This window comes from Mobula birostris, chromosome 23 (assembly GCF_030028105.1).
Source record: "Mobula birostris isolate sMobBir1 chromosome 23, sMobBir1.hap1, whole genome shotgun sequence".
In the NCBI taxonomy this organism is placed as follows: Eukaryota; Metazoa; Chordata; class Chondrichthyes; order Myliobatiformes; family Myliobatidae; genus Mobula; species Mobula birostris.
In genome coordinates this window covers 44,694,078-44,709,889 of record NC_092392.1, presented here as the reverse complement: position 1 = coordinate 44,709,889, position 15,812 = coordinate 44,694,078, and the positions used below count along the sequence as shown (strand labels likewise).

At 40.9% G+C, this 15,812-nt stretch overlaps 1 protein-coding gene across 3 annotated transcripts in view; it reads right to left on the bottom strand.

Annotated features, from left to right (window-relative positions):
* The window catches only part of LOC140186827 (kinesin-like protein KIF21A), a 132,211-nt gene that overhangs the window by 52,070 nt on the left and 64,329 nt on the right, over positions 1 to 15,812 (bottom strand). For all 3 annotated transcript variants that reach the window (XM_072241438.1, XM_072241441.1, XM_072241439.1), the window contains exons 12-17: positions 12,549 to 12,633; positions 12,356 to 12,467; positions 9,842 to 10,030; positions 8,151 to 8,350; positions 4,665 to 4,772; positions 1,966 to 2,034 (exon numbers count right to left, since the gene is read on the bottom strand). In XM_072241438.1, coding sequence (XP_072097539.1) covers positions 1,966 to 2,034; positions 4,665 to 4,772; positions 8,151 to 8,350; positions 9,842 to 10,030; positions 12,356 to 12,467; positions 12,549 to 12,633 — 763 coding nt within the window. The remainder of the gene's footprint in view (positions 1 to 1,965; positions 2,035 to 4,664; positions 4,773 to 8,150; positions 8,351 to 9,841; positions 10,031 to 12,355; positions 12,468 to 12,548; positions 12,634 to 15,812) is intronic.

Below are 15,812 nucleotides of genomic sequence, written 5' to 3'. Positions count from 1 at the left end.
TCCATAACTGTTCAATACGTTTGATACTTGTTTGATCCTGAGGCGCCAGCCGTCTGCACCAGCGATGCGTCGCAGGTTTTTGCCAGTCAGTTTACAATTGGTCTACACTGGAATTTAGAAGGATGAGAGGGGATCTGATTGAAACATATAAGATTATTAAGGGATCCGACACGCTAGAGGCAGGAAACATGTATCCGATGTTGGGGAGTCCAGAACCAGAGGCCACAGTTTAAGAATAAGGGGTAGACCATTTAGAACGGAGTTGAGGAAAAACTTTTTCACACAGAGGGTTGTGGATCTGTGGAATGCTCTGCCTCAGAAGGCAGTGGAGGCCAATTCTCTGGATTCTTTCAAGAAAGAGTTAGATAGAGCTCTTAAAGATAGCGGAGTCAAGGGATATGGGGAGAAGGCAGGAAAAGGGTACTGATTGTGGTTGATCAGCCATCACAGTGAATGGTGGTGCTGGCTCAAAGGGCTGAATGGCCAACTCCTGCACCTATTGTCTATTGACACTCGTGCGCTACGGAGTTGTGCTTTGTTCGTCCTTTGTGAACATTTACAGTTTTGTACTTTTTCAAAAATTAAGCCTTGTTTTTACATTCAGTTACTTATCACAGTGCAAAAGAAAAGCAGAAAGTGATAGTATGCGTGAATTCAATGAATAGTGGGAAAATGAGTTCTTATTTATAGCAGGTCCGTCAGGAAAACCATTGTGCATTGTTTGTGAAAACATTTTCTCACATAATAGAAGACATGATCTTAATAGACACTATAAAACACAACATCAGACTGAAATAGAAGAAAAACTGAAGCTAGTACTTGGGTCTGCGTTACAGAAAGAACATGTGATTAAGAAAAAGGAAAAAATAAGAAGACGACAAAATATATTTGTTAGAAGTCTCATTAAGGTAAGTAATGTTTATCTTGTTTTTATATTAAATCAATATATCATGTAAAAATGCTAAATATGTCTATATTAACATATTTTTGCAAGAATTGAATGAGGGTACAAGAGTTGTATGGCACATCTGAACTTGTGCATGAAAAAATTGACACATGGAATGTAAAAGGTTGGCCACCCCTGCTTTAGAGCATCTGAAATTTATTTAAATACAAACGCTTTTGATTGAAGCATGAAAAAAATTGTGATACAACTTAAATTCACATTTTCCACCAAGCTTTATTGGTATTCTAACTTTACACCACTACTTTCTCAACACTTCATTCCTAGATTCCATGGGTAAATTTTAAAAACTTCCTGTCTTAAATATGCTCAAACATACATTTGTTATTTTGTCATTCACTCTCGTGTCCAAACTTGCCCCATCTGATGTCACTGACAGGGACAGAAACAAATTATTTTGTACCTGATTAATGATATTGGAATTCAAGAAGACACCTGAAGCATGCTCTGAACTTTATACAGGATTTATCATTCAACACTCTTTTGTAATAGCTACAAATAATCAAGATCTAGAACACAATTATTTAAGGTATATTCTGAATCAAGATAGCTGCACAATTTTACCTTGCAATTTAAGCTGATCATTGTGCAAACAAGACAGGGATAACTCATTTGATATTTCCATTTCAAAAAACATTTTCCAAGAGTTTTCAATCAGAAAAAAACACATTGGTAAACTCCAATTGTAATAACAACTCTTTACAGCATTTTTGTTCACAACATTGAAACTGATAACACAGCTTTATCCATATTTACTTCACAAGACCCCTTAATTTCACGATTCTTATAACTTACAAAGCCTTTGCTACAATTTGCGCATTAATTTCTCAAATGTGATGTTCTCATTTAGTTGAATCATTTTACTGCTATAAACAATACTGATCATGGAGTCATATAGACAATGACATTCTAATTTTCAGCATATATAAATTTCAGCTATGTCTTCCATTAATCTGAAAGAATATTATATACACAGACAAAATGATGAACAAATGGCTCACCTCCTCAGTTCTGCGCTTTAGAATTATTTCTTGTTGCCGCTTCTTAGCTTCCAGAATTTTCATTTGATGCTGAAGGGGGATAAAGGTGAAGGGATATGAAGAGCTGTGCTCTGTTATATGTTCAGAAACTCAAAAACCTTGCCTTTTGTAGTTGAAGCAGGCCAAAATAAAAAGAACGAAAACTTGCAGTTTTGTATTTCTAAGAAGCCCATACATAGTGTTGTGCGTATTTTTTTCAGGTTCAAAAACTAATTTGAATACACAAGAAAAATATTGCAGCATTCAGAATTCTGCACAACCTCTGTTGAATGACAATAGACATACTTCTTACCACAGTACTGTGTTAACATGGGGTGGAGATACATTTCTACCAAAAGAGGTGCAAGGTGCTCTTCTCTCCACTAGCCTAAAGGTCACCCTTGGGCAAGGTGTAGCACCTGCTTAACACCTCCCCCTCCCCACCACGATCAGGGTCAAGTGAAGCCACGGGAGCAGATGCTGGATGGTTGTATGAGCAGCCAGTGTACAACACAAGTCCTGTTTATGTGACCACTGATGCCAGGCAATCTCTGAAGAGTACTGATAGTGGCTGGGGTCACCAGTCTTGTAAAGAGACTGCCCAGAAGAAAGCAATGGCAAATCACTTCTGTTGAAAAATTTGCCAAGAACAACACGGTCATACAACATAGCATGTAATGATGGTGATAACTATGTTCCAACTAACATAGAAATTAAAATATGCTGCTGAGCATCTTCTACTTTTAAAAAATTTGTGTCACAGTTGTAAATTTGTTCAAAGAGTAAAAAGAATGAATAATAAATAGTAGCATGCTGTTGATCATGATAACCTTCAGATTGAGGAAGACTGTGTGGAGTGCATGATTTCACTCACAGATTTGCTAAGATCAGCAAACTTGTGAAGTTCCTTAATGTGTGACGGATTGAGGCACTAAGTCAGAGTTACATGGCATTGAAATATGGCTGTTCATCGCACTGTGTCTATGCTGACCATCTTGTCTATCTACTAATCCCACTTGCCTTTGTAATGTACAGAATCTATCAAGGGAATAAAATTTGACATTCTTCTCAACATAGCTATTTGCAAACCCCACAGTAGAGTGGCTGAGAACACTGAAGTTAAGGGATTTACTGGCTTCACATTTGTTGTGGGGTGGTATTTTAAACTGGATTTGAAGCTGAATATATCTTATTGGTCAGAATTGGGGGGTGTGTTGCACCAGTTACTGAAAACAAAGATACACATACTTTTTCTAAGAAATGCATATAATATGGATCATTTTTCTCAATAAATCAATTAATAAGTATCCCACACAAAATGTTGGAAGAACTCAGCAAGTCAGACAGCATCTATGAAAAAGAGTACAGTCGATGTTTCAGGCCGAGACCCTTCAGCAGGGCTGGGGAGAAAAAAAAGATGAGGAGTAGAATTAAAAGGTGGGGGGAGGGCAAGGTGAAACACAAGGTGATAGGTGAAACTGGAAGGGGGAGGGTGAATTAAAGAGCTGTGAAGTTGATTGGTGAAAGAGATACAGGGCTGGAGAAGTGGGAAATCTAATAGGAGAGGACAGAAGGCCCCGAAAGAAAGAAAAGGGGAGAGGATGAGAGGATGCACAGAGATAGGCAGGCAATGAGATAAGGTGAGAGAGGGAAAAGGTGGTGAGGAATGGTGATTTGGGGGGGAGAGGGGAGAGAGACAAGACGAGAAGTTCGAGAAATTGATGCTCATGTCATCAGGTTGGAGGTTACTCAGGTGGAATATAAGCTGTTGTTCCTCCAACCTGAGTGTGGCCTCATTGCGATAGTAGAGGCGGCCATGGATACACATATCGGAATGGGAATGGGAAGTGGAATTAAAATGGATGGCCACTGGGAGATCCCGCTTCTTCTAACGTATGGAGCGCAGGTGCTCGGCTAAGTGCTCTATCAATTTATGTTGGGTCTCACTGATATACAGGAGGCCACACCGGGAACAGCTATGACCCTAACAGACTCACAACTGAAGCGTCACCTCACCTGGACAGACTGTCTGCAGCCCTGAATGGTAGTGAGGGAGAAGGTGTAGGGGCAGGTGTAGCACTTGTTACGTTTGCAAGGATTTTTATTTTGCAAATTGCTTTCCCCGACATATCACAAGGAAGATAGAATTCCATAGGCAGACATTTCCGAAGTCTCTCAAGTTATGAGATTAGTTGCTTGAGGACTTCAAATTCGAAGCATCAGATTAATGAACAGCAAATATATTTTGATTTTGGTTAATTCAATGACTAGTGATAAATTAACAATAATGTCTGGCAGATTAGCATTTCTAACCTTTTAGGTTGTAAAAAAAAATATTATCAATTGAAAATTTTAGGCAAATACAATAAAACAACATCCAAAACAGTGAAAATGACCACCTTCTCTTACAAAAATAGGCAGTGTTACAGGACCTCCAACCAATAACACAAAATCAAATTCCCAGTTACTGATTTTTTTTAAATGGCGAAAAGTACAAGATAGCACAATAACATTTTAATTAGATATACTGTAGGGAATCTTTCAATCTAGGGTACAAAATGATCTAATGCAAAAATATATTACAAAAATGCAAAGTTCAAAACATTAATTTCAATTCCTTGAGTATTAGAACTGATCTCATCCTTCTGACAATGAACATTTTCAAACAACTCAATACTCACTTCTTGCTTGCGATGATCTTTCTTCAACTGAGCAATTTCTCGGTTTCTTCTAGATTCTGTCATTCGAGCACGTTCTTGTTCTTCCTTCATTTGTCTCATGAGACGGACCTTCAAAACAGCAAGAATGGACATTGTTTCTGAATGCATGTTTTCTGAATGCCACCATCATCCTTAATTACTTTCTTCAATCTAGGGCTAGGTAATGTTTGAGAATAAAGAATTTAATACTTGTATCAGGTCCAAGCATTAGCCCTTCTTATTCTATCGCTGAACTCAGCCATACTTGTCGTTACTGAGAAGACCATGAACTTGTAAAAGTTACTATTAATGGACCCACATACGATTTCCTCCCATCATACTTTTCTCCTTTTTCGTTGCTGTTTGCCTTACATGTGATAAATCAAAGTTTAAAATGCATGCACAATTTTAACATTGTAACTAGGCAATTGTAACATCTATTATAAATAACTTATCCACAATCATCATCCTCTGAGACATCCAACATATCCATCAAGGCAGAGAATGTCCATATAACCATATAACAATTACAGCACGGAAACAGGCCATCTTGGCCCTCCTAGTCTGTGCCGAACTCTTACTCTCACCTAGTCCCACCGACCTGCACTCAGCCTATAACCCTCCATTCCTTTACTGTCCATATATCTATCCAATTTAACTTTAAATGACAACATCGAACCCGCCTCAACCACTTCTGCTGGAAGCTTGTTCCACACAGCATGTCAGCCATTTCTTAAAGGAATAGGCAAAGATGTAATTTTTTTTAATAAAGCACCGACAGGAACAATACCGAACAATACAAAACTAGCTGCTGGAAATCTGAAATAACAAAAAATGCTGGAAACACTCAAGTCAGACAGAGTGTGCAGAAAGAGAAACAATAAACTTCCAGGTCCTCAACCTTTCGTTAAGTTCTGGCAGCCAGCTTCAAAATGTCATTGTTTCCAACACTTTCACTTGGTCAGCAGGATGCAAACAAATTTAAGGTGCAATCAAGACTAACTTCTGCCCACCTTGCATATCAATTTCCATAAAATACTAACAATAGTATTTAGTAATATTATAGGGAATCATGACACAGCTTTAGTGGTACTTAAATTACATGCCAACATTCAAAAGGTGTACAGCTTAACAACAGAAGCACATTTACTGTTTCTATCAACTTTACCTGTCTTCATATTTCTCTCAGACACAAGCCATGCTTCATTAGGTGGGTGATGAAAAAAGGAAATTGACTTTTTTTAAAAACTCACAAGAGAGCATAGGCCATCAACTTTTTACTGTTGATGTTTCTGTAGCAGGCAATGTCTTTTTCACGAGGTCAAGTTGCTAGCTCGATGCTCAACCCAGCACGGATAGAAAGAGTGCCTGGGGAGCCGGCTGAGTTCAAACTCAGGAACCTTCGCTCCAAAGTCTGGCGCCGATGCCACTACGCCACCAGCAAACAGGGTGGGTGGTGAGGAAATGAAATTAACATTTGTATTTTCAAGCTGATCAACACTATGGTGACTGAAAGGAATAGGCTTTAATATTTAAGATTTTTTTTCCTACTACTTCTCCTCACGTGAAGTGAGGCAACGCTTTATCTGTGAATTTGTTGGGGTCGTCTATTCTGTCTGGTGCTCTTGATGCAGGCTCCTTTACATTGGTGAGACTTATTGTAAATTGGGGGACTGCTTTGTTGAGTACTTCTCCATCGCCAAAAGTGGAACTTCACAGCGACTAAACATTTTAATTCCCATTCTAACAGGTTGGTACGTGGCTTCCTCTTGTGCCACAATGAGGCCACCTTCAGGGTGGAGGAGCAACACTTTGTATTCTGTCTGGGCAGCCTCCAACCTGATGGCATGAATACTGATTTCGCCTTTGGGTAAAAAAAAAATTCCCTCCCCCTCCCCTCCTTTTCTATCTACATTCTGGCCTCTTACCTCCTCTCACCTATCACCTCCAGGCATCATCAATGGAAAAGAGTACAGTCAACATTTTGGGGCGAGAAAGGACTGGATAAAAAAAGATGAGGAGTAGATTTAAAAGGTGGGGGAGGGGAGAGAGAAACACAAGGTGACAGGTGAAACTGGGAGGGGAAGGGATGAAGTAATTAGCTGGGAAGTAGATTGGTGAAAGAGATACAGGGTTGAAGAAGGGGGGATTCACATAGGTGTGGATAGGCCATGGAAGAAAGAAAAATGGGGAGGAGCACCAGAGGGAGGCGATGAGCAGACAAGGAGATAAGGTGAGAGAGGGAAAGGGGGACGGGGACTAGTGAAGGAGAGGGCGGGGGCATGACTAGAAATTCGAGAAATCGATGTTCATGCCATCAGGTTGGAGGCTACCCAGAAGAAATATAAGGTGTTGTTCCTCCAACCTGAGTGTGGCCCATCGCGACAGTAGAGGAGGCCATGGATAGACACATTGGAATGGGAATGGGAAATGGAATTAAAATAGGTGGGCACAGGGAGATCCTGCTTCTTCTGGTGGACGGAGAGTAGGTGCTCGGTGCAGCTGTCTCCCAATCTACATCAGGTCTCACTGATATACAGGAGGCCACACCAGGAGCACTGGACAGAGTATATGACCCCAACAGACTTACAGGTGAAGTATCTCTTCACCTGGAAGGACTGTTTGCGGGCCCAAATGGTAGTGGGGGAGGTGGTGTAGGGGCAGTTGTAGCACTTGTTCCGCTTGCAAGGATGAAGTGCCAGGAGGGAGATCAGTGGGAAGGGATGAATGGACAAGGGAGTCACGCAGGGAGGGATCCCTGCAAAAAGCAGAAAGTGGCGGGGGGGTGGGGAGAAAAGATGTGCTAAGTGGTGGGATCCTGTTGGAGACGGTGGAAGTTCTGGAGAATTATGAGCTGGACGCGGAGGCTGGTGGGGTGATAGGTAAAGACAAGAGGAACCCTATCCCTGATAGGGTGGCAGGAGTTTGGGATAAGAGCAGATATACGTGAAATGGAAGAGATATGGTTGAAGCCAGCGTTGATGGTGGAGGAAGGGAAGCCCCTTTCTTTGAATGAAAAGCCTCATCCTGAGAACAGATGCGGCAGAAATGGAGGAATTGAGGGGAGGGATGGGTCGGAGGAACTTGGATTTCCAGTATCTGCAGATTCTCTCTTGTTCATGACTATCACCTCCTCCTGGATCCTCTCATCCTTCCCTTTCTCCCATCAGATTCCTTCCTCTTCAGCCCTTTACTTTTCCCATCCAATTGGCTTCACCTATCACCTTCTAGCCATCTTCCCTACCCTCTCCCCCAACCTTTTTCTTCTGGTATCTTCGCTTCCTTTCCAATCTTGAAGAAGGGTCTTGGCCCGAAACATGGACTGTTCATTCATTTTCATTGATACTGCTGAGCTGCTGAGTGATTCCAGCAATTTGCCTGTGTGTATTTTTATTTCTCCGCAAAATTCCAAGCCAATAAAGAAATAAATTTAGTGTGTTATAGCTGCCAGAAATAAATGAACTCTACCTTGGTTTTCTTCATTTCTCCCACTTCCTGCTGCAGTTTCTTCAACTGTTTTTCATACTGCAGTTGATTTTTTAGTAAACGTGCATGTTCCTTTTGGGCAGTATGCAACTTCTGCAGCTCTTTGTTCATTACTTGAAGCTTTTTCTCATATTCTGATTTAATTTTATTTGCTTTTTCTTCAGAAAAACTTTCCATTGAACCTAGAATAATCAAAGTTTTAGGTTTATCTTCAACCTAAAGACAGATACTTCCTATCTACTCTGATCATTTGCTGCATCTATTATGTTTTTTGAGGATGTAACTATGAAAATGGACAAGGGAGAGCCAGTGGATGTAGTGTACCTGGACTTTCAGAAAGCCGTTGATAAAGTCCCATATAGGAGATTAGTGGGCAAAATTAGGGCACATGGTATTGGGGGCAGAGTACTGACATGGACTGAAAATTGGCTGGCTGACAGAAAACAAAGAGTAGCGATTAACGGGTCCCTTTCGGAATGGCAGGCGGTGACCCGTGGGGTACCGCAGGGTTCAGTGCTGGGACCATAGCTGTTTACAAATATATTAATGATTTAGATGAGGGAATTAAAAGTAACATTAGCAAATTTGCCGATGACACAAAGCTGGGTGGCAGTGTGAAATGTGAGGAGGATGTTATGAGAATGCAGGGTGACTTGGACAGGCTGGGTGAGTGGGCAGGTGCAGTTTAATGTGGATAAATGTGAGGTTTTCCACCTTAGTGATCAGAACGGGAAGGCAGATTATTACCTAAATGGAGTCAAGTTAGAAAAAGGGGAAGTACAACGAGATCTAGGTGTTCTTGTACATCAGTCACTGAAAGCAAGCATGCAATTACAGCAGGCAGTGAAGAAAGCTAATGGCATGCTGGCCTTCATAACAAGGGGAATTGAGTATAAGAGCAAAGAGGTCCTTCTGCAGCTGTACAGGGCCCTGGTGAGACTACACCTGGAGTACTGTGTGCAGTTTTGGTCTCCAAATTTGAGGAAGGACATTCTTGCTATTAAGGGAGTGCAGCATAGGTTCACAAGGTTAATTCCCGGGATGGCAGGACTGTCATATCAAAAGATTGGAGTGACTGGGCTCGTATACTCTGGAATTTAGAAGGCTGAGAGGGGATCTTATTGAAACATATAAGATTATTAAGGGATTGGACACGCTGGAGGCAGGAAGCATGTTCCCGCTGATGGGTGAGTCCAGAACCAGAGTCCACAGTTTAAGAATAAGGGGTAGGCTACTTAGAACGGAGAGGAAAAACTTTTTCACCCAGACAGTGGTGGATATATGGAATGCTCTGCCCCAGAAGGCTGTGGAGGCCAAGTCTCTGGATGCTTTCAAGAAAGAGATGGATAGAGCTCTAGTGGAATCAAAGGTTATGGGGATAAGGCAGGAACTGGATACTGATCGTGGATGATCAGCCACGATCACAGTAAATGGCGGTGCTGGGTCGAAGGGCCAAATGGCCTACTCCTGCACCTATTGTCTATTGTCTCAAGTTTGTAGAGTCAATTACTCTTTATATTAGGCATTAACACAAGAAATTATTTATTGCTTTATAAATGCCTTATAAGATGCTGAAAAGAATACAAGTTGAAAAGAAAATGGATTGACAATTTGACCTGTCAATTTGTAATCAAAGCATGATGTCAAAAAATCATTTTTGCTCTCTATCCTACCCAGGTTTTGAAGAACACGGTCTCTCTCCAATTGGGTGTCCCGGATTTTATTTTGCAGCATCATTAACTTTTCCTCATACTGCTGTTTCAGTGTCTGAAGTCGTCGCTGGCTATTTTCCAGTTCATCAATGAGCTTCTGCTTAATTTCTATTTCACAGGTAATGTTAGCCAGATCTGCCTGGAAATTAGCTATGGAAATAAGGAAGATTGCTTGAGTAATTGAATATCATAAGCATGAAAAACTAAAATATTGTTTAAATCTATGCATCATTAGATGGGAAAGAAAAACCTCAGAATTCCTTTGTTGCTTTCGCACAAATGATCAAAGATCAAATATTTATCACAAAGTATTGGTCTACCTGCCCGAACCAGTAAATTCAATGACAAACCCAAATACTGATCCAACTGTTATCACCAAAATAACAATATTTTAAAAATGAGCTGTGTACTCCTATGTACTTCTCTGCCAATACAGGGACTATAATTGGCTATTAAATTGTCTATTGCAATACATACGTGTACCAAACATGGCAACAGCACATTCAAGCCCCAGTCATTCACCAACTTACATTATGTTCATCCCCATCATTCTGGAAGTATTTTGCTTTATTTTATTTTCTTTCATAATCTTAAACATGTTTATTAGACCCATTTCTTTGCTTCTGCATTAGAATCAAAGCCTGAGGATAAACGTTGACTCTTGCAACAATCCCCATGTCCAGGAAGGAAAGAAAAATGGCTGAAGTGCCTGAATCCAGCTGAAAGCACAAACTGCAGCAAAACATTGGATAAGTAAGAATGCATTTGAGGAGGAGGAGAGAGGGGTGGGTTGAGAAGGTGGAGAAAGGAATGGGTTGTTGCATGCAGGTTAAAAAAAACAATTTCTTTACCAGCATAGGAACTAACAAAGGAGAACTGTAAGCAGAAAAAAAGGAAACAAAATATTATGTTACCTACTAGCAGAATCAGGGAACACATCAGAAACTATTGTGAAGGTTGTATTCACCAAGAACATGTGTAAAAGACTAATGTAATTGTACAGAGACAGCACAGATTTATTAAAAGAGAAATCATGTACAAGAAACCTTCTCAAGTTCTTCGAGAATGAATTTGGTTTAATAGGCAAAGGGAAACCAGATAATATGGTGCATTAGATTTTCAGAAGACTCTTGCCAAGGTCCCACACAGGCTGGAGCACATGGAAATGGGAGCAAAATACCAGTAGTGAATAAGAACTCGTTATCAGACAAAGCAAAGATTGTGAACAATATCCTCCTCAGGTTGACAGCCTGTGACAAGTGGCATTCTACAGGTATCAGTGGTTGGTTTCCAGTTATTCATAAACTGTAACGATGGCTTCAGAAGCCAGAAGTTCTTTTTTCAAGTTTAGAATGATACAAAACAAGGCAACTTAGTGTATAGTTTGGGTGGTGGAAAATGTAAAGAGACTTCTAAAGACATGGAGACAAGATAGGTGAGTGGCAAGAACTTGGAAGACAAGATAAAATGTGCAAAAATATGAGAACATCCGATTTGGTGTATAAAACATAAAGATAGAGTACTGGAAGAGGTTACAATAAAATTCTGGGAAAACTCATCTGGTCAAGTAGCACAGAGGCAGTCTTAACTGCTGAACTTTCCCAGCGTTCTTTCTATTTAAGATTTCCAGCATCTGCAGTTTTTATTTTAATTTTTTGTTTTTAAACAGGAATAGGATGGGAAATGCTGATGCTCTTAGAGAAAATTACCATGCAGATGAAGCAAACAATAAGGCAGGCAAATGGTAAATTGGCCTTTATTAAGAGAGGATTTGAATACAGAAAATGTCTTCCTGCAGTTCTTCGGGCATTGGTAAGACCACACCTGGTGTATTCTGTATAGTGTGCAAATACAGACATACTTGCTGCAGAGAGAGGGCGATAAAGACTCATCAACCTGGTCCCTCAGAGTGCAGATTTACCATATGAGCAGAGTTCACAGAATACAAATCTAATCAGATTAGAGTTTAGAAGAATCAGAAATCTCATTAAAATTACAAGATTTCTACAGGACTCAGTCATAGAATAAGGTCTAATCTATTCAGAACTAAATGAAGGACAAACCTCTTCACTCAATAGATGGGGAAGTTTTGGAATTCTTAACATTAAAGGTTATCCAGTTCATCGAAAATTGATCAGCAGCATTCTGGATATTAAAGTTATCAAGAGGCAGAAGGACATGTCAGGAAAGTGGAGCTGAGATAGAAGAGGTGTCACAATCCTTACATATGGCAGAACAGGCTCAAAGGGCTTTTTGTTGGTCACATTTCTCATGTTTGCATTAAAGCAGGTATGAATAGGTTGTTACTGGCAAGAATCAAGACCTTCTATTGTTCAAAACATCATAATCCTCTACAAACAGTGTGCTCAAACTTACTTAAGCAAAGCCCACGAATCAAAATCTTAGATAAACAAAGCCAGCTAATCATTAATCTAAATAAAGGCCAGGCGGCAATAGAAATGTTTAAGGCATTACCTTCTTCATCTATTTCAGAGTCAGATTCATCTGAACTTTCACTTATTTCAACTTCATCCTCTTCAGCATCTTCTTCATCCCCTTCATGATCGCTGTATTCCTGACCTTCCTCCTTCAAAAGCAATATCTGAGTCACTTACTTTAATTTGATGAAAATGTCAAATTACTCTTAGCTATTTAAACTTAGGTATACCTCCTCCAAGTCATTCTTTTCTTTCTCTTCCATGTCTTTCTCTTCTGATTTCTCCCCTTCATTAAAAATCTCCTCTTTAGTTAGGCTGTGCAAAACATAAAATGAATTACATTTATTGTTTAAGATGTCACATCAGTTACAACATTTACACTTCTTCTGATATCAATTAAAATTAAGAGGTTGCACACCCCCAATCATGCGAATGAAAAAAGTACAAAGATATATATGTCAGCTTCTTACAAATTCAATGCCTTGAAAGAGCATTCAGCCCACACAACTATTTCCACATCTTAGTTTCATTTTCTACATTTTAAATATATTTAAGGATTATTTCTGAGCATTGTGCCTCATGTCAAATCAAAAGGAAAATTCAAAACCTGTCAACAACTTACTGAAAATTCTGAGTCTGATAAAGAATCCATCCCATTTGTAATAACTATACTAACTTTCATCGGGTGCCATATACGTATTACCTCACCAATACGCCCGATTTGTTGATGTAGAAAATGGAGGATCACCTGAATACAACCCCTCTCTGTAGGGTCCAACAGTATGGTAGATTTTCAAAAGACCAAACCAAAATGAGCATTTAAAACACGTCACAGATTGATAGTAGAGAAGCACAGATCTGGGGAAGGGTACAAAACCATCTCAAAAGCACTGAACATACCTTGGAGCACAATGCGGTCTACTGGGAAACCACAGTGACACTGCCTGGTCAGGCCACCCCTCAAAACTTAGTACCGGACAATAATGGTATGTGTAAGAGAGGTTGTGACACCAGAAGTCACTGAGTGAGCTCCAGAAATCAGTGGCTGTAACTTGAGACGAAATTGATACCTCCACAATCTCTAAAGTCTTGCACACAAAAAAAGTGCAAAGGAGAAGCCCTGGTTTGGGAAAAAAACAGATCCTTGCCTGTAAAGACTTTGTAAAGCTTCATTAAGATACTGTAAAGATGTGGAAGGTCTTATGGTCTGATGAGATTAAAGTGGAACTTTTTGGCCTCAACAGTTAAGTGGTATGTGAGGTGTAAATCTAATACTGCACATCAGCTAGGTAACATCATCCCTACTGTAAAGTATGGTAGAGATAGCATCATACTATGGGGATGCCTTTCAGCAGCAGGGAATGGAAATCTGGTCAGGATTGGTAGGATCTAACATATAGAGAAGCTTTGAGGAAAGAGAAGCAGAATAAATGGTGTAAAGGTAGTAAGGTAGAAGGGCTGAAGTGTGTGCACCTCAATGCAAGAAGCATCAGGAACAAAGGTGATGAACTGAGAGCTTGGATACATACACGGAATTATGATGCAGTGGCCATTACAGAGACTTGGCTGGCACCAGGGCAGGAATGGATTCTCAATATTCCTGGATTTCAGTGCTTTAAAAGGGATGGGGGGGGAGGGGAAGGGGAGGAAGGGTGGCATTACTGGTTAGGGATACTATACAGCTCCAGAAAGGGTGGGTAATGTAGCAGGATCCTCTTTTGAGTCAGTATGGGTGGAAGTCAGGAACAGGAAAGGAGCAGTCACTCTATTGGGGGTATTCTATAGGCCCCCTGGTAGCAGCAGAGATACAGAGGAGCAGATTGGGAGGCAGATTTTGGAAAGGTGCAAAAATAACAGGGTTGTTACCATGGGTGACTTTAACTTCCCTAATATAGATTGGCACCTGATTAGTTCCAAGGGTTTAGATGGGGCAGAGTTTAAGTGTGTCCAGGACGGATTCCTGTCACAGTATGTGGACAGGCCGACTAGGGGGAGTGCCATACTAGATCTAGTACTAGGTAATGAACCGGGTCAGGCCACAGATCTCTCAGTGGGTGAGCATCTGGGGGACAGTGACCACCACTCCCTGGCCTTTAGCATCATCATGGAAAAGGATAAAATCAGAGAGGACAGGAATTGGGGAAGGGCAAATTATAAGGCTATAAGGCTAGAACTTGCAGGTGTGAATTGGGATGACGTTTTTGCAGGGTAATGTACTACGGACATGTGGTCGATGTTTAGAGATCTCTTGCAGATTAGGGATTAAATTTGTCCTACGGACATGTGGTCGATGTTTAGAGATCTCTTGCAGATTAGGGATTAAATTTGTCCCGGTGAGGAAGATAAAGAATGGTAGGGTGAAGGAACCATGGGTGACAAGTGAGGTGGAAAATCTAGTCAGGTGGAAGGCGGCAGCATACATGAGGTTTAGGAAGCAAGGATCACATGGGTCTATTGAGGAATATAGGGAAGCAAGAAAGGAGCTTAAGAAGGGGCTGAGAAGAGCAAGAAGGGGGCATGAAAAGACCTTGGAGAGTAGGGTAAAGGAAAACCCCAAGGCATTCTTCAATTATGTGAAGAAAAAAAGGATGACAGAATTTAAGGTAGGACTGATTAGAGATAAAGGTGGCAAGATGTGCCTGGAGGCTGTGGAAGTGAGCAAGGTCCTCAATGAATACTTCTCTTCGGTATCCACCAATGAGAGGGAACTTGATGATGGTGAGGACAATATGAGTGAGGTTGATGTTCTGGAGCATGTTGATATTAAGGGAGAGGAGGTGTTGGAGTTGTTAAAATACATTAGGACGAATAAGTCCCCGGGGCCTGATGGAATATTCCCCAGGCTGCTCCACGAGGCGAGGGAAGAGATTGCTGAGCCTCTGGCTAGGATCTTTATGTCCTCGTTGTCCACGGGAATGGCACCAGAGGATTGGAGGGAGGCGAATGTTGTCCCCTTGTTCAAAAAAGGTAGTAGGGATAGTCTGGGTAATTATAGACCAGTGAGCCTTACGTCTGTGGTGGGAAAGCTGTTGGAAACGATTCTTAGAGATAGGATCTATGGGCATTTAGAGAATCATGGTCTGATCAGGGACAGTCAGCATGGCTTTGTGAAGGGCAGATCGTGTCTAACAAGTCTGATAGAGTTCTTTGAGGAGGTGACCAAGCATATAGATGAGGGTAGTGCAGTGGATGTGATCTATATGGATTTTAGTAAGGCATTTGACAAGGTTCCACTTGGTAGGCTTATTCAGAAAGTCAGAAGGCATGGGATCCAGGGAAGTTTGGCCAGGTGGATTCAGAATTGGCTTGCCTGCAGAAAACAGAGGGTCGTGGTGGAGGGAGTACATTCAGTTTGGAGGATTGTGACTAGTGGTGTCCCACAAGGATCTGTTCTGGGATCTCTACTTTTCGTGATTTTTATTAGCGACCTGGATGTGGGGGTAGAAGGGTGGGTTGGCAAGTTTGCAGACGACACAAAGGTTGGTGGTGTTGTA